This window comes from Lissotriton vulgaris, chromosome 7 (assembly GCF_964263255.1).
Source record: "Lissotriton vulgaris chromosome 7, aLisVul1.2, whole genome shotgun sequence".
NCBI lineage: Eukaryota > Metazoa > Chordata > Amphibia > Caudata > Salamandridae > Lissotriton > Lissotriton vulgaris.
The window spans coordinates 464,322,327-464,346,540 of NC_141695.1; the positions used below are offsets into that span (position 1 = coordinate 464,322,327).

Here is a 24,214-nt window from a genome sequence, read left to right on the forward strand (position 1 = left end):
TCAGCATAGGCAGAGTCTTAACAGTCTTTTCTGAGACTGAAAAGGTGTCAAAGAGGAAATCCACATCCACAGGGTCAGCATGTAGGGGACGTTTTAGCAGAAAAAAGTTGAGGGTCTTGTCCTGATTGAGGATCCCCAGGGTCACCACCAGCTGCCAAGGGTTCATTGGTATCCTCAGGGTCTGTATAGACAGGATAACTGTATTCATCATCATCTCCCTCACCAGCGTCCACATTTGAGTAAGTGGGCGACACATCATGAGTCAGTGGGGAAAGGGGTTCCACCAAGACGGGAGAGCAAGCAGAGTCCTTCTTTTTCTTGAGAGGGATCTTGTAAGACTCCAGTTGGGGTTCTGGGGTGATTTTCTGCTTCAGGAGGGAAAGCCTGCCCGTTTCGGCGTCAATGAAGTGTTCCTGACGCTCGTCCACCGAAGGTCGTCGAGGTCGCGGGCCGTGGACCACCGATGACGCCTTCGGCGCCGAGGAGACCTTTTTGGGCACGCCGGCCACCGCCTTAGGAGCGAAAGCCTTCGGCGCCGTCTAAGGCGGCAACGTGAAGTGGATCGGCGTGGACGCCTTAAGTGGTTTCTCCACAGGTTTCGCAGGCGGAGGATCCTTCGGATCGACCGACGCGGTGCCTTCACGGATGCGCTGCAGTGAGTCCGTCACCTTCTTGGTGAACGCGGCGGATGGGCGCGCCGGTTCAATGGAATCCTTCGAGGCCACTTTTGGAGTCGACCCTCGGGGCGCGGCGCCCTTGGCCTTGTCCTGCGGACGCAGGGTCGTGAGGACCTTTGGGTCATCGAGTCGCTTCTTCGGGTCACCGAGAGTCTTCTTCGGCTCGCCGACAGCCTTCTTCGGGGCGCCGAGGCTTTTGCCAGTGTCGATCGTCTTCGGCGCGCCCGTCTCGACCACCTTCACCTTAGTCTTCGGCGCGGCAGACTTTGTCTCGACGCCCTTGACTTGAGCCTTCGGCTCGACAGCCACCGTCGACTTCTTCAGCGCCGAAGCCTCCGAGGCCTTGGAGCCGACCAAAGCGATGCACACTTTCGGTTTTGAGGCTGGCACCTGCGCAGTATCTGGAGTCGAGACCGTAGGTTTCTCTTTCGATTTCGTTTTGCCGGGGAGTGGCTCGGCAACAATGTCCGTGGCCGAGCCCGAAGGCTGGCCGTGGAACCCATAGCGAGATCTTGGGTAAGGCCCGAAGGCGATCCCTCGACCTGAGCCTCATAAATCGGCACGGCCCCAGAGTCAGTTTGAGGAAGCTCCTCATCCTAGCTATCCTCCATGGCCCCGTCGTCGTCCCCTACCTCCTCGACGACTTCTTCGCCCTGGAACATCTCAGCATCTGCATCGTAGTCATCGTCGACGTCCGACGCAGGGTGTGATTCAAAAATGTTCTGGATAGATTCGTCCTCGACATCCCCTGCACCGAAGATGTCCACAGGCGCCGGAGCAGATTGCTGGGCTTCCTGGCGCGCAGCTCGTCGAAGCTTAAGCGTCTTCTTGGACCTGAAGCGTGAACAAGCCATACACTTGTCCTCATCGTGGTCCGGCGACAGACACTTGTTGCACACCGGATGGACGTCGATGTGGGGGTACATCGAGTTACAGACCGGACATCTCTTGAATGGACTTCGGTCCATGATGGACGGTCGATAGGTCAGGAGCGTCGACTGGGCCTTCCGCGCCGAGAGCACGCGGGAGTAGATAATCCGGCTCGGAACCGAGCTAGAAGAAGTAATGACTAACGCAAGACAATACCGACGTATAGACTAAAGACCTTTTGGTCTCAAGAAAGTTTTCTATCGATTCCGACAAGAGGGAATTAAAGACATCCGAATCCAATGGCGGAAAAAAACAATCTGAGGATGGAGTCGTGCCCATGCGCACTGTAGTCCAGGGGAGGAGCCACCTATCTCGTGATACTTCGAAGACTCTTCCAGGACAACAATGTGCAATCATCCGGACCCAACACTAGGCGGCGATCTATGCACAGATATGAATTCAGCAGCCCACATGCCTCGAACGCACCCTACACCCAGCCGCCCCAGTGTCGCTTGGAGTGCAACCTCTGTTCTGTTCGAGTTCCCCAGAGCAAGTGACCAGGAGCCCAGCTCCCACAGCCGCGCGGCCTGCCTGCTAGCAGCCACCAACCAAAGGCCCCCTACCCACCTTAGACTAACATTGGGCCTACTCTCTCTGCACCCAGCTCCCCCTGTGACTCAAATGTGTAACTACTGTACCTACCTGAACCTGGGAGACCCCTGAGTTTAACCCCAGAACCTTAACTCTGCCACTTGAGTACTTACCTGAAAGCCGATAACTTACATTTTCTCCATAGGGTTAGATTGACTGGTTTTCACTTGGAAATTCTTCCAAGTGTCGAGTTTTAAAACTTTGAAATATTCACAAAAAATCGTCCGATCAACAAAAACGAAATTACTCACCTGTTACCAGGATAAAACCTAGTGCTGGAACTTAGCACCCAGGTCTGACTAGAAAAAGTGATAATAACCGTGATTTTCCGATAACCTGATTTTCCTCCATAAGATAACATTGCCTGGTTTTCCCCAGATATTCTTCTAAGTGTCGATTTTTGCAACTTACAAATATTCCTTAAAAATCGCCTGTTTTACAAAAACGATTTCTTTCAACTGTGTACAGGAATTGCACCAGGGCGGAATGCAGGATCCTGCCCAGAGTAAGAAAAACATATGCAAAGTAATTGATATTGCATTTACTTTAAATTCCCATTGAGCTCAATGTTATTATTGTGTTAGGATTGTGTTGCATATTGCAACAACTATCTATTGCATTGAAAAGTCTATTGCTAATTGAAAGTTGAAACGAACTCCCTGGTCAGCCATTCTCCTCGGTCGGCCGCCCCCCACCTCCACCATCTACCCCACGATGGGCAACACCATGGACACCCTCGTTTTGATCAAAGATGACATACGCAACACCAAGGAACTACTCGCCGCACACCCCATTCACCCCTCACCCACCTCCCCTCCAAACCTATCCCCTACCCATCTGGTTGACTCACTCTCTTAACACGTCACAAGCCTAGCGCCAATCCCCACTCTTAGACGCAGCATATGCCCCCCTTGTCGCCCTTGCAACACCTCACTCAACTACACCTCCCCGCCCGAACTCTCTCACTCAACCTTTCAGTACTGTTATTAATTGCCTGATTATTCACATGTTGGACTTTGTAGCCTTTTACCTGCGCTATTTCATACACAGGTTGGCTTTGTAGCCACTTATTTGTACCATTTATACTATGTGACCTATTGTTCCACCTGTCTGACTATGCTCCCCCATGTACTTCTCTTGTAAAGCGCTCTGATATCCGCAAGGATCTTGTCCGCGCTATATAAAACTTTCAAAATAAATAAATAAAATAAATAAATGAAAGTATTCAACTATAGCATCTCATTGTGAGAAAGTATTTGTATACCTACTTGTGGTTCTAAAATAAAACTATATTTTTATATATAAAACAATTGGCCTAGAGGTCAGTTCTTGAATGTGTGAGACCATTTGCTGACTGAGAGTGTACAACAAATGCTTTACACTGTCCTCTGATACTGCCTTACTGCTCGACCAAGCTACCACTTTAGAGAGTAAGGTTATATCTAACTTTAACCTCTGCCAAACCTCTGGGGACTGTGGACTATGCACACTGTACCTTACTTTGGTGCAGTATATACAGAGCCAATTTCTTACCCAGGGAAGTAGTTCTGCTGCTGCACATGAGTTCATGGGTCTTTGTTAAAAGCAGACAGTCTTCCCATGCTTTTTGGAGGCACAGCAGCTGCAGAAAAGACGTCTTTAGTGCAATTTGTCAGGAACAGAAGACAGATTTTCAGGGATAGCGTCAAATCAGTTGCTTCTCAGCAGTCCTTACTTCTTGCGGCGCTTCAGTGTCCTTAGGTCAGCATCTCCTATAAATACTAGATTTAGTGGCATAAGGGGAGTGTAGAGTAGTAGCCAAAGGGCTATTTACTCCTGGGGTCACTAATACCCCATATGACCACGTCCTCTGGGAAGTGGGCATAACCCTGCCCCAGGGTTTCAAATTCTGCCATCACAAAGATGGCAGATTTCGAAATTTTGCATCCACTTCAGGCAGCCCATCTTAGGGGTGGAACCAGCCTGAAGGTGAACACTCCTTTCCGAATACTGATTCTGCTGCCAGTCCAGGAACCGAATGGACCCTCGCCATAGTGGGTGTAGAAGGTGTTTGACAGCCCTCCGGGGAAAGCCAGATTTGCATACCAAACGTGGTGGCTTCTTTGAATCCTTGAAGCCCCCTGCCTTGGGATGCAAATGTACAGGTCATCCTGCTGGAAGATTGTGTATACACCCTCTGCCGGAGCAAGCTAATTTCCTGACCTCTTGAGATTGTTGGCCCTCACACCCCTGTGGGCCAGAAACTCATCTGTGATGGCAGGCTGGTCAGGACCAGTCAGCCAGCATGCTACTAGTTGGTGGGTTTTCTGGGGGCACCTCAAGATGCCCTCTGGCTGTATGTATTAATATATCAATCACTAGAATCAGCATGGGCTTATTAATATGAGATGTTTGATACCAAACATCTTTAGTTTAAGTTAAGCCATCATGTAGATGTGGTACTCAATCACTAGTACCCAGTACATATACTCAAGATGGCTTCCCTGTACACTGGCAATGTCCAAGAATTGGCATGGACATCACAGGGGCATCTGTGCTAGTGCAGGTATGTCCTCACATGTAATATAATGAACCCTGCTAAAGGGCTGTAAGGCCTACTCTAGGGGTGACATATTACATGCAGTGTCTGCAGGTATGGCAAACAGGAGGTGTGCCACGTCATGTCTTCACTTTTCTTTGCACCATGTTATGCAGCCTTCAATGGAATGAGTGTGCTCAGGGGTCCTTTAGGGTGGCACAATACATGCTGCAGCCCTTAGGGAAGCTCTTTAGCCTCCCTGCCCTACGTACCAGTGGTACCATTTACTAGGTTCTTACATGGGGTGCTATAGGTGCTGCCAATTGGGGGAACAATTGTACAGTTTTAGGGAACAAGATCTGGAATTGGGAACCTAGACAGCAGGAATGCAGTGCACTTCTTTCAAAATTGCATCAAATACTAGGCAAATGTGGGGGTGACCATGTAAAAAAGGGGCACTTTCCTACAGCAGAAATTACAGCTTTCAACTGTATTAAAAAGGCACAAAATCATAGCTTGAAGAAAAAAAACAAAAAGGACAAACTGGAACTACCTCGATTGATAACAAGGGGCTTGAGCCTGGAAGTAGGCATAGCCAGACCTCAAGTAGTATAGACCTCTATGCATTTAAAAGTCTCCTGGTACAGTCCAATATAAAGGTGGCAAACAGGCAAAAGGTAGATAGAATATACAAAGTACAGAACGTTGTTAGTATGCAATCTGATGTAAACATTATCTGCGCAAAAGGGTATTGTAGGGCAAAGCCAGCAGAGACGACAGTTTGAGATATGGAAACATGGCGTAAGCAAAGGATCAGAAGCAAAAAAAACATATCCTGCTAATTCAGGTTTACTGCAAACCTTGATATTCTACTCAAAAGTCATAGCCACCTACCAATCAAGTGGCAAATGTGTTGTTCTTGCAGAGCCACAATAAGCAGTTGTGATTATGAGCCCAATCTCAATTATCTCACCTCTGCACGCTTGCTGACCTTCTTAAACATCACCCAGACCTCACGTATAAATTCTTCTGGACTGGCATAAACGGGTGATAGACTCTCCTGAAGCCTACATCTTATTGTAGTAAGGTTGATGGGATCATCCTTCTCCTAGAAATAAATGATTACCATAGCCATCATGTAAGTAGAGCAACACGTGTACTTTTCTTCTTCACATTAGAAATGAATCGGTACAATATCAACATTATTCACAATGAGCAACTGTAGTCTCCTCGCTCCAAACGAGCACACATTTATGCTAAGGATAAGTAGATTATAACATTTGCGGTCTCCCATATTTCCCTTATTTAGGAAGATGGCTCTGTATATGGTATTGCCACTAGATTACACCATGCACAGAGTCCAGGAGTTCCCCAAAAGTGTACAGGGCTCAAAGTAAAACCCAAAGTGCCTTGTTTGTGGTAGTGTGGGCGAGTAGCCTTAGGCCTAGCACAGAGGATTGTAAGACATTTATGGAACAACATTGACCAGTAATGGACACGACTCAATAAGCATTTGCAATGCAATAGGTCTCACATTTGTAAGAGTTAAAGCTATTGGTATTGTAAATGGCAATGTCTTTTAATTATGTGCTTTGGAATGTAAAGGATGTGTGACTGGAGTTTCAGCTGCAGCACTGCCTAGAGGACTTAGAATGGAGGAATTACCAATGTGTCCAAAGAAACAGCTAGCAGCACTGCCTTGAGGATTTCGAATGGGGGAGTTGACAGAACAAGAGAAGCAGGTAGCAGCACTGAATAGAGGACTTAGAATGGGGAATTTCTGACGGGTCCAGAGAAGCAGATAGTAGCCCTGCCTAGAGGACTCTGAATGATGAATTACCACTTGGAACAGAGACAGCTGCAGCACTGCCTAGAGGACTCAGAATGAGGAATTACCAATCTGAACAGACAGCTGCAGCACTGCCTAGAGGATTTAAAATGTAGGAATTTCGGACAGGACCAGAGTAACAGCTAGCCGCACTGTCTGGAAGAGTTCAAAGGAGGAATTACCAACGGTACCAGAGACTTAGAATGAGCAATTATGGACGGGACTACAATTAGCAGCTAGCACTACTGTGTAGGGAACTTAGAATGAGAAATTACTATTGGGACCACTGAAGCAGCTGGCAGCACTGCCTAGAGGCCTTAGAATGAGAAATTACCAGCAGGACAAGAGAAGCAGCTAGCAGCACTGCCTAGAGGACTTCAAAAAGGAGAGACAAATGGGCAAGACTTACCATTCAAAAGTAAGCAATTTAGAAAGGCACCTGGAACAACCACTGAAACAATGGGTCAGCTTGAAGCCCATGTACTGAATACACTGTGCCTCGCAGAGCAGCACATGCTCGCTGCTAGGCTCGACCTAAAGACAACTATCATCGCATTGTATTTTCTATAGTGCATAATTGTTTTAGAATTCCAAGATGGCCAAAACGTTTGTTCTAAAGGAGGCAGCCATGCAGGTATAAATAAACAAAGATACCCTAACAATGAAACTATCATTTCAAGATGGCCACTACGTCCTATGTTTAGTTTTATTGGCGAGTAGACACATCTCCACTATGTCCAGGTAGCAGCAGGTTTTCTTTTTTCTACTTTTAATCAGTAATTTACCTTGCATATGTTGTTGAGTTTGGTTGTGTGTTTTATTGTGATTGTGTTAATGAGTGAGAATACAAGAATAACTAAGTGAGAGGTTGACTGGATGCCCGGGTGCAAGAGTGAGTGACAACGCGTGCATGATCGCTGCCTTGAGTCCTTATGACCATCAATGACTGAATAGGCACTTTCATTTAGAAGCCAGGCCTTTTGGCATTGTCAAGGCTTGTTTACATATTTCTACATAAAGACACAGTAGGAAAACATCCGTTTTCCCTGCTTGAATTTACTTTTAAAAACTGAAAAAATGTATTTGTTATGTCTTCATTTGAGTGTGTCTCACTTATCAATCCTGTCAGGTCAACAGCTGTGCTGAGAGAATAGAGACAAAGGATGATATTTCCTATTGAATCTACATAGCACATACTAATACTATACAGGGGGACAACCCCCCTCACTTTTCCACCCCAAAATCCACCCGTATTGGAAACCGGTTCAGTCACAGCACAAGGGGTTTCAATGCTCCTCATGGTTATGGAGCACATCAGGCTCGCTATTGTATGGGATTCTATGGCAGGACCGAAGGCTTCGGATTATGCCTTTCTTCGCTTTATTGCCAAACACAGCAGCAAGAAAAACTACAAACAACTACATTTCCCATGAACATTAGGGAAAGAAAAGTCACAATGGTAGTCCTTCGTCGCTCTCCGCACTCCAGCAGCTCCCATCATGCCTTGCAGCTGCTTCCTCTTCCTTCGCTGCTCAGCAGCAAGTTAAGTGTTTTTTTGGCTTTCTCTGTGCATATTTTGGACTGTGTGGGTAGCGTTTTGTGTTGTAGGCAAGCGTTGACCTTTTTCATTCTTACAGAGTCCCCTAGTGATCGCGGGACGCTTTTCAGCGCTCCTCACGCTACCTGGTCCTAGTGTTAGGTGCGGTGTACGCTTTCCACCGCTAGGGGGCGAGTTTCCTTTGTGGCTAGCGCGCCTGAGGGACGCTTTTTGAAGCGTTTTTCGGCGCGTTTTTGCCTGCAGGCTATTTACGGTGCTCCCTGCCTCCCGGCCTGACACCCTGTGGGGTTGTAATTATAGGGTTGCCCCAGGTGTTGAACGCCCTATAAGGGTTGTATCTTGTTCTGTTTGTGTGGACACCCTGTGGGGTTGTAATTTGCGCCGGCTTGCTGGCGCTGGGGACGCTTTGCCAGGTTGGCGCCCTGTGAACTGAAAGGGCTGCAGCGTTCCCGGGGCTCTTGTCCGTGAATTGTGTGCCTTGGTGACCCCTTCATTGTCTGGGCTTCCTCCCAGCCTATATATTTTGGCGCCCGTTAGGGTCCATATTTACAAGCTGTGCTGCAGACCCCTCCTTGCAAGAGCCTAATTTCATTAATTATGCAGGGGGATCACGAGCAGTACGCAGAGGGGGACCCCCTCAGCTATGCGGCTTGGGACGACTACTTCTACCAAGCCGTGGATGATTCTATTTATAGGGCAGTTGACCAAGCTATGGTGCCCCTGGAGCAGCGCCTCACGGCACGCTTGGATGAGGCTTACTCCAAGATGGCAGCTCCGATACCTGCGCCGGCCCCAGCCCCGGTCCCTGCGACCTCTCTTACTCCTTTTGCTCGGGTCAAAAGCGCCTTCTTGGTGCATGAGGGTACCCAACCCTCCACCGGGCCTGTGGAGGTCCCCCTCCCCCCCGACCCCGCGTACTATGTCCCCAGTACCCCAGGACGATGACTATTCCCCGGACACGGATGAGGAGGCCTGTTCCTCGAGGTCGTGGCTCCCGTCCCAGGCCGCTTCCTCTGCGGGTCCTTCGGACATGCTGGACCCGGATGATATCGTCCACCCCCGGTCCTCTGACTTTGTTTCCGGCGACAAGGTGGCCCAGTACGTGGCCGGCCGCTTGCGCAAGCCCGTAGAGAAGGACGCAGGCAACCGCCTTAGGGCGGAGTGCCCTCGACCCTCCTTAGAGGGCAAGGTGGCTCTGACGCCGGATATCGACCCTAAGATGGCGACGTTCCTGGCAAAGTTTGCCAGGGATCCCCGTAAGGGTATGGACAGGTCCTGGCACACATGCCAGGACAAATTGTTAGACACGTAGGCCCCCTGACCAAAATACTGTTTTGTCCAACTGGGCCCAGCGGGCCATTGTCTTCCTCGGTAATGCAAATTGCGCTCTTTATACTGAGAGGAGGAGGTCGCTGTTGATAAAAATTGACCCTAAGTTGGGCGAACTCGCTTCTTCGGAAGCCGGCGCTGTGGCCCAAGGGGGCCTGTTTGGGGACCCTTTCATTAAGGAACTTGGGAAGTTCGTGGTCACTTTTACATCCTTGGACAGGGCGCAGTCCAATATCAAGAAAGTTTTTGCCCCTCGGGTTTTTGAGAGGGCCGGACGTGGCAGGGGCCGCTCGTTCGGCCGTGGCAACCCCTCCGAACGGGGACAAGGCTCCGGCCGCGGGCAGGCGCAGGATGGTACCCGCTTCAACAATTTCTACCCTACCAGGGGTCAGAGATTCCGAGGCCGCGGCGGCCAAAGAGGACAGCAACTAGGTGCTGGTCGAGGTGAGTGTGCTGCCTTCAGCGGGTTTGCGGGCGCTTGGCGCAGTTTCTCCCTGCGTGGGCTTCCCTGACAAGCGATGCTTGGGTGCTGAACGGTCCAGGGATTCCAGCTGGAGTTTCATGGCCGTCCGTGTCAGCTTCTAAGTCCCCGTCCTATTACCCTTTCAAGCGCGACGCAGACCTAGTGCGCGAAGCGGTGTCCGCCCTCCTCCACAAAGGGGCGATTTGTTGTGTGCAAGAGCACCCCGGGGGTTTCCTCAGCAATCTCTTCTTGGTCGACAAGCTCGACGGAGGCCGGCGTCCAGTTGTAAACTTGAAGGAGTTCAACAAATGGCTGGTATACCGCCATTTCAAGATGTAGGGGATCCACTTTCTGAGGGATGTTTTGCGCCCGTCAGATTGGATGGTCAGGCTCGACTTGAAAGACGCCTACTTGGCGGTGCCCATTTTTCACCCTCACCGTCGTTTCCTTCAGTTCAAATGGGACGGTCAGGTCTACGAGTTCACCACGCTACCTTTCAGGCTATCCTCAGCGCCGTGGTGCTTCACAAAGGTGTTGCGCCTGGTGGTGGAGACTTTGCGGGCTCGGGGTATCCGGATGATCGTATACCTGGACGACATGCTGTTCATGGACCAGTGTCCGAAGCGTCTTTCGTCCCAGCTTCAGGCGGCCGTCAACCTGCTTCAGGATCTGGGCTTCGTTATCAACGAGAAGAAGTCTCTTCTGGTCCCTACTCAGTGTGCAACCTTTTTGGGGTTCACTGTTGACTCTGTCGGCCACGTTGAGCCTTCCTGCTAGAAAGATGGCGAAGATCCGGTACGAGTTGCGTCAGATTCTGGCGAAGTCTCACACATCATTGCGCCATTTGGCGCGTTTGGTGGGCCTCCTGTCCTCCTCGATTCAGTCCATCTTCCCAGGCCCCCTTCACTATCGGGCCATGCAGCGCCTGAAGGCGTTCCACCTCAGGAAGGGTCTGACTCACTCTCAGATGATCCCTTTGTCGGAGGATGTGAGGGACGAGATGCAGTGGTGGCTAACTCACATGGAGGCCTGGAATGGCCGTGCGATTTTCGGCTCCGCGCCGGATGTCATTATCGAGTCAGACGCCAGTCGTTCGGGCTGGGGGGACAGGTGCGGAGATTTTTTCCACAGGCGGCGCCTGGTCTGCCCACGAGCAGTCGTTGCATATCAACCGTTTGGAATTGCTAGCAGGCTCCTTTGCAGTCCAGTGTTGGACGAAGGACAGAGTTCGGTCTTGCATCCTCCTCCGGATGGACGTGTCGGCAGTCCGTTATATCAATCACCTGGGTGGAACCAGGTCCAAAATGCTAGCGGACCTTGCCAAGGACTTCTGGCACTTTTGCATGGACCGGCAGGTGTCGGTAACAGCGGAATACCTGCCGGGTCGTCAGAACGAGGTGGCCGATTGGCACTCCCGGCACCTGCTGGGCGCCAGTGTATGGAAGTTGGATCCTCTGGTGTTCTCCTAGTTGGCGGACTGGTGGAGCCCCTTCTCAGTGGGCCTGTTCGCGTCGCACCTGGATCATCAGCTTCCGAGGTTCTTCAGTTGGCGACCGGACCCATTAGCGGAAGCGACAGATGCTTTCCTCCAGGACTGGTCGGGCGAGCAGGGGTATGAGTTTCCCCCGTTTTCGATGATAACGCGGGTGTCGGCGTTGCTACGCCGTCAGTTGGCAGAGGTGGTCCTGATCACCCCATGGTGGAGGTCTCAAGTTTGGTTTCCAGTTCTTCTGGAACTTTCCTGGGATTCTCCAATCCTACTCCCCCACTCTCCTCGCATTCTGCTCAATCCGGAGGGGGCTCCCCACCGGCTAGTCCAGGAGGGGTCCCTGCGACTGATGGCTTGGCGGATCTCCGGCGTCGCTGGACGCTCCCAGGCCTTTCGGGAACGGCAGAGGACTTACTCTCCAAGGCATGGGCCGATCGCACGACCAGGAGATACTATTTGGCTTGGAATAGATGGCGTCGCTGGTGTATGCGACGGGGTTATGATCCCGTGGGGGCAGACGTAGTGCAGGTTCTTAATTTTTTGGCCGGGTTAGCGGAAGAGGGCCTCGCTTACCGGTCAGTCAACACTTTCCGTTCCGCTATCTCGGCCGGGCACGACCTGGTGCATGGTTCCTCAGTTGGGGAGCACCCTTTGGTGTGTCGGCTCTTGGGAGGGATTCGCCTCTCATTGCCGCCTGAGCCACGTTACTCCGTCCTTTGGGACGTGAACAGGGTTTTGAACTTGTTTTTGTCCTGGCAGCCGAATCGGTTTTTGTCTCGCAAAGAGCTCACGGCTAAGTTGGCTATGCTGTTGTGCCTGATATCTTGCAGGCGGGTTTCAGACGTGCGAGCATTGGATATCACTGCTAGAGTTTTCTCCCCGGATGAGGTGTCTTTCACAGTGAGTAGGCAGACTAAGTCCCTGTCGAGAGTGATCTCGTACCCGGCCTTTCAGGATTCCCCTAAACTGTGTGTAGTGCAGTGCCTCTGTGCTTATGAAAATTTGACAGAAGACACTCGTCCTCCGGGCGAGAGACAATTGCTTATTGCCCTACGTAAACCGTACAAGGCAGTCTCTTCCCCAACTATAGCCAGGTGGGTGCGTTGGGTGATGCAGGAGGCGGGGATTGATACCAAGAAGTTTGGTGCTCATTCGGCGAAAGGAGCGATGGCCTCTACAGCTTTTGCCCTTGGGGCTCGTTGGAGGATTTGATGAGGGCGGCCGATTGGTCCTCAGACTCCACTTTCAAGAGGTTCTATTTCAAGGCAGTGTTGGAGGTTGCTCGGCTAGTTTTCGACAAGCTTTGAACTGGCATAATCCGAAGCCCCCGGTCCTGCCATAGAATGAGAATTGCCTAGCCTTGGTGCTGGTAAGTTCCAATTCTATTAAGGACTCGGAGGAGAGGATTATCCCCCCCAATGACTTCAAGGAAGTGGACCCTCCCCGTATGGATATAAGTAAAGCATTTATGGAGTTTTTTCCTAGTGGCTATGCTTGATAGTGCTTAAAATGTTCTCTTGCTATGCGTATTTCACTCATTGGTGAACGGTCAATTTCTGACACTGCGTATTTTGCAGGGAATGACGGAAGTAAACAGGATACCTAAGGCGACTGGAGCATGGGCTTCGCGCGTAGGAAGAGGAAGCAGCTGCAAGGCATGATGGGAGCTGCTGGAGTGCGGAGAGCGACGAAGGACTACCATTGTGACTTTTCTTTCCCTAATGTTCATGGGAAATGTAGTTGTTTGTAGTTTTTCTTGCTGCTGTGTTTGGCAATAAAGCAAAGTAAGAAAGGCATAATCCTCGCCTCAGAGTCCTTAATAGAATTGGAACTTACCAGCACCAAGGCTAGGCAAATTCTCATTCTATTCTATAATGTAAGCACTGCTTCATTCCCCTGAAGAGACTATGAAAAACTGGGTCAGTTGATGGAAACACGAACCTGCTACTAGCAGACACCTCTCTGAAGCACCTATAAGCAATTCGTACTATACTACTTGCAACTGCAATTTTTCACTAACCAAAAGTATGAATGACTGCCAGTTTTATAAGAACATAAATGCTGATACATACAGACCGAAACAACAAAAAATGTATTCATAAACCAGGAGTCAGTTTACAAATGTGTCTACTTACAAACTCTCCCCATCGGTGTCTCTTTCAGGTTACTCCTCTCTAGCAAAAATACCCTTGTTTGGCCCTATCTACTCACATCCATCCCCACTTATGTATTCTCCCACTTTCACACTTGTCACTGAGTGTTGAGTGAGTCAGATTCTGCTGTCAAGTGAACAGTTAAGTGGTAAACACCAAAGCTAGTAACATGGATGTCTGTTCAGAAAATAAATGAGCCAGATGTAGCGGAAGTTTCATCACATACCTTTGAACATTTTCTGAACTAATATCATAACATAGGTTCCTATGGGAAAAACGAAGTTAGCAATTACAGGTAAGTAAAACAGTTTACAGTAGTGAGCTTTTGGGTGCTGGACCAGGGTCCAGCAAAGCCTGCTAATACAATGAAATGGCACCCTCAGTGGCACTGGGTGCTGAGTGCAAATTTGACACCGGGGGTGATGCTAGCCAATGGGGCTGGGGCATCGCGTTTTGAGGCTCCTCACAGGCAGGTCAATCGGGCTGGGGAGAAGACCTCCTGGGGTTTAGGCGACGGCAAAGGGTACCCAAGGCAGCACCAATATTGCACCACCAGCGGCACAGGGGTGGCTGGGTGCAGGGTGCTTGCACGTCAGACGCCCAATGCTATTCTATGAAGATCTTCAAAATTGGTCTTGGGCTGCAGGTGTCAGTCAGGGAGCCAGACGAGGGAAATCAACAGCCAGGTAGATATCTTCAGATACTGGAGGATGTTAGAACCCATTTGGAACTGGTCGACAGGACACAGGGCCGGAGGATGCAGGGGTTCTTTTGACGTCAGGCTTTCTCCTTGCAGGAAGGTCGCAGTAGAGGGGGTCATTGTGAAGAGGCTGCAGGCATCGACACTGGACCTTGGAGGTGACACCCCTCGATGGTTTAGCGGTCAGGACTGCTGGGGAACCACTTCAGGACCGGTGGACCCTCTGCACACAGATCGTGGACAGTGGGTATAAAGGTAAATTCTGGAGCAGGGTTTCTTGGTTTCACAGGGTCTCTTTTGTAGACAGGGCCGCTGTCCTCGGGAGCCTTTTGTTTTATTGAAATTGGAGATCAGTCCTCACCAAGTCTGGAGGTTGCTGATCCTTTTTAAAGCAGACGTTTTCTCTTGCAGGGATTTCGAAGCTGCAGGCAGGCCAGTAGAGCTGGGGACAAATCAGTTGAGCCTGGAGTCTTCACTGCTGCGCCATCTTCAGGTTCCAGTCTTTGTAGGTCGTCAATACTGAATTCCTGGGTTTAGGGCTGTCAGCTAACTACTACATTTAGGGGTCTCGAGGTAGTAGCCAATGGGCTGACCTTAGGGTGACTTCACCCTGGTATGCTCACCCCACGTGGTAGAGTAAACACATTCCCTAACTCTGATTGGGCCTAATTCTCCAAACCAAGATGACAAGGGGAGAGTTTCACCTCTGCTCCTGGTCACCTCAGTGGTGTGCCCAGCCGGATACTCCTACCCTGTTTACCAGGGACAGGGGTTGGGCATCTCCACTGGTTGGAGCTGCCCAGATCAGCATAACACAAGAGGGAGCCTTTGAGGCTCACCAACAAGTGCTGCTGTTCCTGCAAAGGGGAGGTGAGAAGCACCTCCATCCTGAGCAGGGTTTGTTCCTGAACTCCGGGAGCACAAAGGCTCCCACCCCAGGAAGTCAGAACCTGTCTGGTGGGAGCTGGCAGGCAGAGATCTGTCAGCCAATACACTAGAAGCTGGACATTTTTCAAAGGGCACCTCTAAGATGCCCTTTGAGTGCATTTTATAATTCATCCCAGTGAGGGATGTGTTTATTATGCTAAGATGTTTTCTACCAAACCTTCCAGAATTCAGTAAAGCCATTATGGTGCGGTGGATTTCGTAATGACCAACTCGCAGACTATATACTCTTTATGGCTTTACTGCACTTACAATGTCTAAGAATAGACTTATTCAAAATCAAAAGAGACTAGCTAGGTTTAAGCAGAAAAGACTCAAAGGAGTACGTATGTCAAGGGAAACCAGTAGGTTTTATTTGAAAGCCCTCACCCACCAACCTGGTTGGTGGCATGCTTCATCATCGGGCCCCACCGCAGTGGCACCTAACGTGCCCCGGGTGTGCTTCGACGCCAGGTTACTGCGGAGCTGGTATAATTGCTGAGTGTGCAATGTGGTGAGTATGAAGGTGAAAATTAAAAAGCCATACAGAAATCCCAGCACCCGAGGGTAAAAAACTATTTTAATAAAACTGGGTATCTGTTGGCGCGTTAAAAAGGCAGACGGACACAATGGAGTATGGATTATGACCTCCAGTGTCCTGTGTGGTCTACATGTTTCAGCCTGGCCTTTCTTAATTTGAAACAGGCTTTCCTCAGGACCAAGTGAGTATGTGTGGGGGTATTAAAATAAATTACAGTGAGTGTGTTTAAGGTTCTATGTGTAGCACACACTAAGGTGCTATATGGGTGAGAAGGGGGTTCCCTCTCGCTTTGCTACATATAACAGAGGGGGAGACATACAGACGTACAGGGTAGAGTCATATTAGCATATTATTGCAAAAAAACACAGTCGTCATTCCACCGTCTTGTAAGGCTAAACACTGTGTGAGGACAATAATTGATTTTCTTTCACTTACCTGAACCTCACATTGACATGTTCGTTTTCTAGATCACCACTACAACCGGCTTCTAGATAACCTTCACTTGAGTCTTGCCACTGACAAGACCACACTTTAGCCATGTATAGTTCGCTCACTCACCTTACAAGACGGTGGAATGACGACTGTGTTTTTTTGCAATAATATGCTAATATGACTCTACCCTGTACGTCTGTATGTCTCCCCCTCTATGTTATATCCTGGTCCTGAGGAAAGCCTGTTTCACGTTAGGTGCCACTGCGGTGGGGCCCGATGATGAAGCATGCCACCAACCAGGTTGGAGGGTGAGGGCTTTCAAATAAAACCTACTGGTTTCCCTTGACATACGTACTCCTTTGAGTCTTTTCTGCTTAAACCTAGCTAGTCTCTTTTGATTTTGAATATATAAAAGCGGGGATCCAGACTAGCTTACCTAGTCCTCCCTCTCTCCTTTGATTTAGTGATAAGAATAGACTTACACACTGTAGGGGTACAGTGCTCCTTCAACTGTACCCTCACCAGAGTTAAAGTATACCAAGCTAGAGGTGTGACTTACAAATACTATAGGTAGTGGGTTGCAGGCTTGGCACACAGGTGTCAACTCTTCATTTTTCTCTGCAACAAAACATGCAACCTGCAGTGTGTCAAGTTACGGGACCTCTAAGGGAGGCACAATATGTACTGCAGCCTTTAGAGGCATTCCCTGGTCACAAGGCTCTTAGTACACATGGTACTTTTTACAAGGGACTAGCATGTGGCCAGAAATGTGTTAACTGTGGATAACACAGGAACTAGCCACCTGATTGGCAGGGACCAAGGGCACATCAAGTCAAAGCGCGTTATAAATAAGGCAAAAAGTATGTGTGTGTGTGTTACTCCAACAGAACACCATTTTCCTACAGGAAGGAAAGCTGAGGGCCAGGTGGGGGCAGGGTCACAGAGGCCCTGTGGAAGCAAACTATAGAGAGCAACGCGGAAGGCATGGAGAGAAAATCAAATAAGCATGAGCAACGTGAAGCTCGGGATAAAAGCACACAAGCACATCCGAGGAGCAAATCGCTGTGAGCTGCCAGTTTGGAACCGGAGCCAAATAGTTTCTTTTTTTTTATCCATTTCACAGAGAAACACATTGAGGAAAGAGGGTAAAGGGCCATTGCAGAAGTCATGGTTTTTAGCAAGTGAGTGGAGGAGCACACCAAATACCGACTGATGTCCTTGCTGGAAAATGGTATAGCAGTGAACTGCTACTTTTGAAATGGAGAACTGGTGCCCCACATACAGCACCCCAACAAGCATTTGCGGGAGTATCTCCTGCCTGCAGCAGAAGGCATGAGAAAAAGTCCTTTAAGAAAACAGTGATCACTGACTGTAAATAAAACATACCTAGTAACAAGACAAGTAAAAGGGTCTGTCCTCCAGGAGGTTACAAATGTAGAAAAGGCAGTACCGAGGAGCGACTAAGTCTCAATGAATCGAAAGTAACCATTTAGAAAGGACAGTTACAGGAGCCAATTGAAAAGATGGAGGAACAGTGGATCGTGATTAGTCTAGTCTCTACCCTTTGACCTGTCTGGCTTGGGTGGCCCCGTCAGGAGACTGAGCTTCAATCGGCAAAGCTCTCCGGGATCCTGAGACATGCAAGCACCTTAACCACTTCAAGATGGCGACCCTCCAAGGAGCTATATAGTGAGCGACTTTAACAGAACATCCAACATTGTTTGAATTGTAATGTGAGCTGCAAAAAGTAATGTCCGTCTTAAGATAAGGGCAGATGCCTGAGGACACCTACAGTAAGGAGATCGGAGTAGGTTGCAGGGACATGTATGAAGAGTCCTTATGCACTGTACGTGATCATTATATTTGTAGTGCTTTACTATATGGTGAATAGAAATCCGTTATGAACCGACTCTGTTTGAATGCTACACATGATCGGTGCTGGTGATAAACTGCCAGTCAACAAATCAAATAGCATGGTTCCTCTAAAGCATTCCTGAGGTCATTGTGGATTGAGAACGAACATATCAAAAAGTATAAGCCTAACTTTTTATTGGTTATTGGCAAAGGCATTTTTAGGAGGGATTTTAAAATACTGTTCATATTATCATTGTTATTACTGTTTGGTATACCACTTGTATATATATGTATATATGGGAGTCTATCAGTAGTATACAGATTTGTGCACATTCAAGTATTTTTCCTTAAACATACTTACCTTTTAAAAAGGTAAAAGAACAGAATGAAGCATGATTTATTGAGTGTTACGAGCATTACTGACTTCTGAGTTTCCAACCTATATCATATTTCTGTTGGAGCCTAGAACTACTCGGCCGTTGCTACTTGGTGAGTCAAGTGCTGAAGGAGTGCACTTGGTTTTCAATTTGGGGCAAATATAGCGTGTACAAACAGTACTTTTTTTTTTTTAGTTCTATATAGCATAAACTCAACCCGAAGGTATCAGAGCGCATTACATGAGCACCATTTCTGTTAGATGTACACATTAATTTTGCTAGGCACTGGGAGATCAAATTGATTTGCCCAGAATCATAGGATGTGAGCGTCCCTGCAGAGACTCGAACCCGGTTATCCAGCTTGGAGGTCGACTGCTCTAGTAGTTAATGGTAAACTACCTAAATTGGGGCCCAGAATGCGTTTGGACACAAGTAATGAAGTCAGCATCTTCAGATCCAGAAATGTCAAACTCCCTCTTTTGGAGAAGCTGGAGAATCTCCTGCAGGTGCCTATCCATTATGACATTTTGAGGTAGTTGTTCAGCTGGCTTAGGTCTTAGTTAGGACTCCGCTCTCTACATTTCTACTGGATTAAAAAAAATCTCTGTAAAATAGTTTGTTTTACAGGAACTTTTTCATAACTCCAGTAGTACCAAGACCGATTGAAGCCTCGAAGGGAGTAATGGCCGCTCCTGTGTGTATCCAAAAAGCGCTGCTGGTGACAGACTGGTGTCAGTTGACTACCTGTTTCAGGGTCCATCTTGATATGAAGAGCACCCACCACATGGTGTCATAATAGAGATTCCTCATCAAATGGCTGTTATCCTATTCGGCACGTCCAGATGATAATGTGTAACACAACTAACATTGTCTTCCTAGAAAAGCAGAACCCTTCTTTTGCCTACAACCAGCATGAGACCCAGTCAGAGAATCATCTATAATTGTAGCTAATGTGCTCACCCTCTTGTAGGAAGGCTTTATTGCTTACCCTTCGGGATGAGGTATATGCATGCGCCAATGTCCAATCTTGCCTACGGATTATATCACCCTAAAATCACCACAGAATTTGCTCTCCTGATGAAGGTGGTAGTAGTGGATGATATGTTATTAATGGAAGTCAACTGACAAGACTGTCTTGGGTAGGAGTGTGCAGGGAGACTCCTTTGCCAGACGCTTTTACATGACTAAAGTGTCATCAAGTGACTTATCAGGCAGGTCTTGTCTAAGGCTCTGTCCTCTTTCTCTGATTATAGGTTTGCTGGAATAGTTGCTGATGTTGAAGCACAAGTTATTTACCTTCAGTAACGATATATCTGTAAGAAACATTAGTAGTGATAGATTCCAAACCTTAGAATTACCCCCAGGTGACAGACTGGAACCAGTCAGCAGTACCCCTCCGCGACGGTAGGCATCGTCGTGCAGCTCCGCGTGAGTCGTTGGTGGTGCGGTGATGATGTTGTCGGAGCTACTTAGACGCGCCCATGCACACAGACGTCAGTTCTATACACTACTTTACGCACCAGGAACGCAGCGCCATGCAAGATACTGACCACTGGTGCCAGGATACTAAGGCCCTGAAAGGGATGCCCTTAACCCTAGAAATCAGTTCACAGAACGGGGAGGATGGGTGGGGCCATAAGGAATCTATCACTTACAATGTTTCTTACTGATATATTTTTTTACAGAAGGTAAGTAACTTGTGCATCTGAAAGAAACACATAGTGATAGATTCCTTACCTTAGAATAGATACCCCGCCAATACCAACCCCTGTGGTGGGTCTGCGAACCAAGATCACACCAGAAAGTCCTGAAGAACACAACGGCCAAAGAAGCAGTCTCTCCGGACTGGATTGTCCAGGCAGTAGTGCTTGGTAAACGTGTGCAGCGAGGCCCGCGTAGCTGCCCGACAAATGTCCTGCAAGGGAACTCAGCGTCCCAGAAGCATTAGTGGCTGCCGTCACCCTGGTAGAATGGGCGCGCAGCCCCACCGGTGGCACTTTTTTAGCCAAGAAATAGCAAGCCTTTATGCACAGAACGACCCATCGGGAAATGGCCCTTTTGTGCACCGCCCGACCTTTCTTGGCGCCCACGTAGCCAACAAAGAGTTGGTCATCCACCCGGAACTGTTGTTCGGCTCAGGTAGAAAGAGGGAGCACGTTTTGGGTCCAGGCGATGGAGCCTCTCTTCCTCTTTTGAAGGATGCAGAGGCGGAAAGAAGGTGGGCTAAGTGACAGTCTGCCCGATGTGAAAGGCAGTGACAACCTTTGGCAAAAAGGAAGGACGAGTTCTCAGTACAACTTTGTCCGGATGGACAGAAAGAAAAGGAGGTTTCGAAGAATGAGACTGAAGCTCACTCACTCTTCTGGCAGAGGTGATGGCAACTAGGAAAGCAGTCTTTAGAGTTAGAAGACGAAGAGGGCAATTATGAAGTGGCTCAAAGAGCGCACATCAGAAAGGTAAGAACTAGATTCAAGTCCCAGTGAAGAATCACGAACGGAACAGGAGGAAACATGTAAATGTAAATTGATACTTGTATAGCGCACTACTCAACCGCAAGGGTCTCAAGGCGCTTGTACGAATACCGCTGTGGAACCCATCCTGGCTTTCCCTGTGAGGCGTCCACTCCTGGGGACCCCCAAGGTAGAGGCCAGGCATCCTTAGCGTTGTGGGGGCCGTTGTGGAGATTAAGCAAGCTATTGCCCAGAGTTGCAGAGTGGGACTCTATGATTGGAATAGGCACCGAGGCGAGAATTATCAGGTCCGTGGAATTTTGAGCCCAAGACCCGCCGAGGCGGGGAATCGAACCCTGGTCCCGGGATAGACCTCTGCATTAGGGTCTGCCGCTCTAATCATTGAGCCACACTTCTCCAAGTGTGCGTGATGCCTTTCAAGAATCTATTTACCACAGGGGACTTAAAAAGCGAAGGCTGAGCTGGGAGCCTCAGGAAGCGGAAATGGCCGAGATATAGCCCTTGATAGTGCCCAGAGCAGAGCCCTGCTGGGCCAAAGAAAGAAGAAAAAGAAGGACCTCTGAAAGAGGGGCAGAAAGGGATCCACTGCCTTTGCTGGGCACCACGCCACAAACGTATTCCACCTACAGGCGTATACCGTTTTTGTGGAGGGACGCCTGGCTGCCAAGATAACATTGCAGACTTCAGGAGGCAGGTCAAAAGACGTCAACTGCTGCCGCTCAATCTCCACACAAGGAGGTGGAGGCTGGACAGGTTCGAGTTGAAGACTGTCCCCTGTTGCTGCGACAGAAGATCCTCCCGAAGAGGCAGACAGATCGGAGGATCGATGCTCATACTGAGTAGCTCGGGATACCATACTCTTCGAGCCCAGTCCCGAGCCACAAGAATAACTTGGGCCCGGTCGCGCCTGACCTTCTTCAGCACTCTGAGCAAAAGAGGTATAGGCGGAAAGGCGCACAACAGACCGCAACTCCACTAGCAACGAAAAGCGTCGCCGAGGGGGTGCCGCCTTGGAAATTCCAACACGCAGAACGGATGACATTGTGTGTTCTCTTCGGTGGCGAACAGATTTAACAAAGGCTCTCCCCACTGCTGAAAGAGACCTTGTGCCACGTCCCAGTTCAGATGCCATTCGTGATCCAACATGCACAGACGGCCGAGTTTGTCCCCCCTGGTTTTCAGAGAACCTGTCAGGTGTTGAACCACCAGGGACATGCCCGATGTTCCAGCCAAGCCCAGAAACGCAGAGCCTCTTGGCATGGGGTCCACAATCCCACCCCGCCCTTGTTTGTTGCAGTACCACCTGGCGGTGGTGTTGTCCGTGAACACCTGCACTACACTTCCCCGGACAGAGGGAATGAATGCCTTCAGTGCCAGTCGGATCGCCCGAAGCTCCAACATGTTGATGTGGAGCTGGGACTCCGCCTCCCCCATGTGGCCATAAATCCCAGGAGTGACGCATCCGTCACAACTGTCTGCTCCGGTTGGGAAGGGAGAGGGATCTGCCATTGACCCAATCACGATTTGTGAGCCACCACTGCATTTGCCGTGCAGTGCCCTCCGGATCTGGATGTGATCGGACAGGTTGCCCTGATGTTATGCCCACTGGAAGTTCAGGTCCCACGTCAGAGCCCGCATATGCCATCTGGCATGATCCACAAGCAGGATGCAGGAAGCCATCAAGCCCAGCAGCCGAAGGGTCATCCTGACCGAAACCCGGGACAGAGGCTGAAAGATCGGAATCCTAGCCTGAATGTCCCGGACTCGCTGCTCGGGAGGATAAAACCGAAAGCGCGCAGAGTCCAGAACCGCTTGGATGAAAAGGAGCTTCTGCGAGGGAATCAGATGAGACTTAGGCATGTTGATGGAGAACCTCAACTGACTGGGGCCTTCAACAACCAGTCGTCGAGATAGGGGGAAGGCAAACCCCTGATCTGCGCAAATGAGCTGTGACCACCGCCATCACTTTCGTGAACACCCGAGGGGCGCTGGTAAGGCCAAAGGGGAGCACGGTGAACTGAAAATGCTCGTGGCCTACCGTGAATTGCAGGTAGCGTCTGTGGGCAGACAGGACAGGGATATAGAAATAGGCATCCTGCTAGTCCAACGCCACCATCCAGTCTTGCGAGTCTAGGGCAGACCAGACCTGAGTCAGCGTGAGCATCTTGAACTTCCCCTTCCGGAGGATGCGATTGACGTTCGGAAGGTCTAAGAAAGGACGCAGGTCCTTGTCCTTCGGAACCAGAAAGTAGTGGGAATAACAACCACAACCTAATTCTGGTGTCTGAACACGCTCGATGCCCCACTTGGCCAAGAGGGGCGCAACTTCCTGCTGGAGAAGCGCCAAGTGAACCCAGACACACAATGGTACTGAGGTGGCATGGCTGGAGGGGTTGCCTCGAAGGGGAGGGAGTAGCCCCTTCGGACAATTTGCAGCACCCACTTGTCCAAAGTGATGGGGCACCAGTGGTGGAGATGATGGCGCATTCGTCCACCCACTGGCGTCTGATGGGCCTGAAAGGTCGGACTCTGAAGGCTTTGAACTGGATGCTGCGGGGGTGGAAGTTGACTGGCCTGCCCGCTGGCCCCCTGAACTGCGTCGACGGTTCCCACATCCGCGGCCACGCTGAGGTTGTTGCTGCTGTGGCCTGTGGCTTTGCGAACGCTGTGGGGTGCCCCTTCTGTGGAAAAGAAAGGAGCGAAAAGCACAAGGCGCAGGAGGCCGAGCGGCCGACAGGCCCAAGGACTTGGCCGTAGCCCGAGAGTCCTTGAAGCGCCACAACACATTGTCTGCCTTGTTGCCAAAAAGGCAAATGCCATCAAAGGGCATGTCCATCAAGGTGTTCTGGACATCCCCTGTGAAGCCAGTTGTCCTCAACCAGGCGTGGCGCCGGAGCGCCACCGTCGTGGAAATCGACCTGCCCAGTGTGTCAGTGGTATCCAGCCCACAAAGTATGGTGAACTTTGCTGCATCTCTCCCGGCCGCAATCCCTTGAGAGATAACTGCCTGGGCCTCCTCCGGGCAGTTGAGCAGCACCTGCGCAGCTATGTCCCACAGAGCGTGGGTATGACTGCGCCAGGGGACATGCGGTATTAGGCGACCGCAGCCCTAAGCTGGCAGACGAAAACAGTTTCTTGCCAAACTGATCCAGCTTCTTGGATTCCCTATCCGGCGGTGCGGTAGGGAACGCGCTTTGAGAAGCTGAGGCTTGGACCACCAAGCTCTCGGGGGTGGGGTGTTTGGTGAGGATGAGGGGGTCGCCCGGAGTAAGGCGATGGCATCGGGCCACATTCCTATCCACAGGGGCCCCTGTGTTGGGCTTGGACCAGGTGCCCAAAAGAATGCCCGTCAGTGCTTCATTAAACGGCACCAAGGGCT

The 24,214-nt window shown here is 49.8% G+C and overlaps 1 protein-coding gene across 2 annotated transcripts in view; it reads right to left on the reverse strand.

Annotated features, from left to right (window-relative positions):
* The window catches only part of TRIM28 (tripartite motif containing 28), a 538,764-nt gene that overhangs the window by 19,104 nt on the left and 495,446 nt on the right, over window positions 1–24,214 (reverse strand). For both annotated transcript variants that reach the window (XM_086930506.1, XM_086930507.1), the window contains exon 16: window positions 5,690–5,824. In XM_086930506.1, coding sequence (XP_086786632.1) covers window positions 5,690–5,824 — 135 coding nt within the window. The remainder of the gene's footprint in view (window positions 1–5,689; window positions 5,825–24,214) is intronic.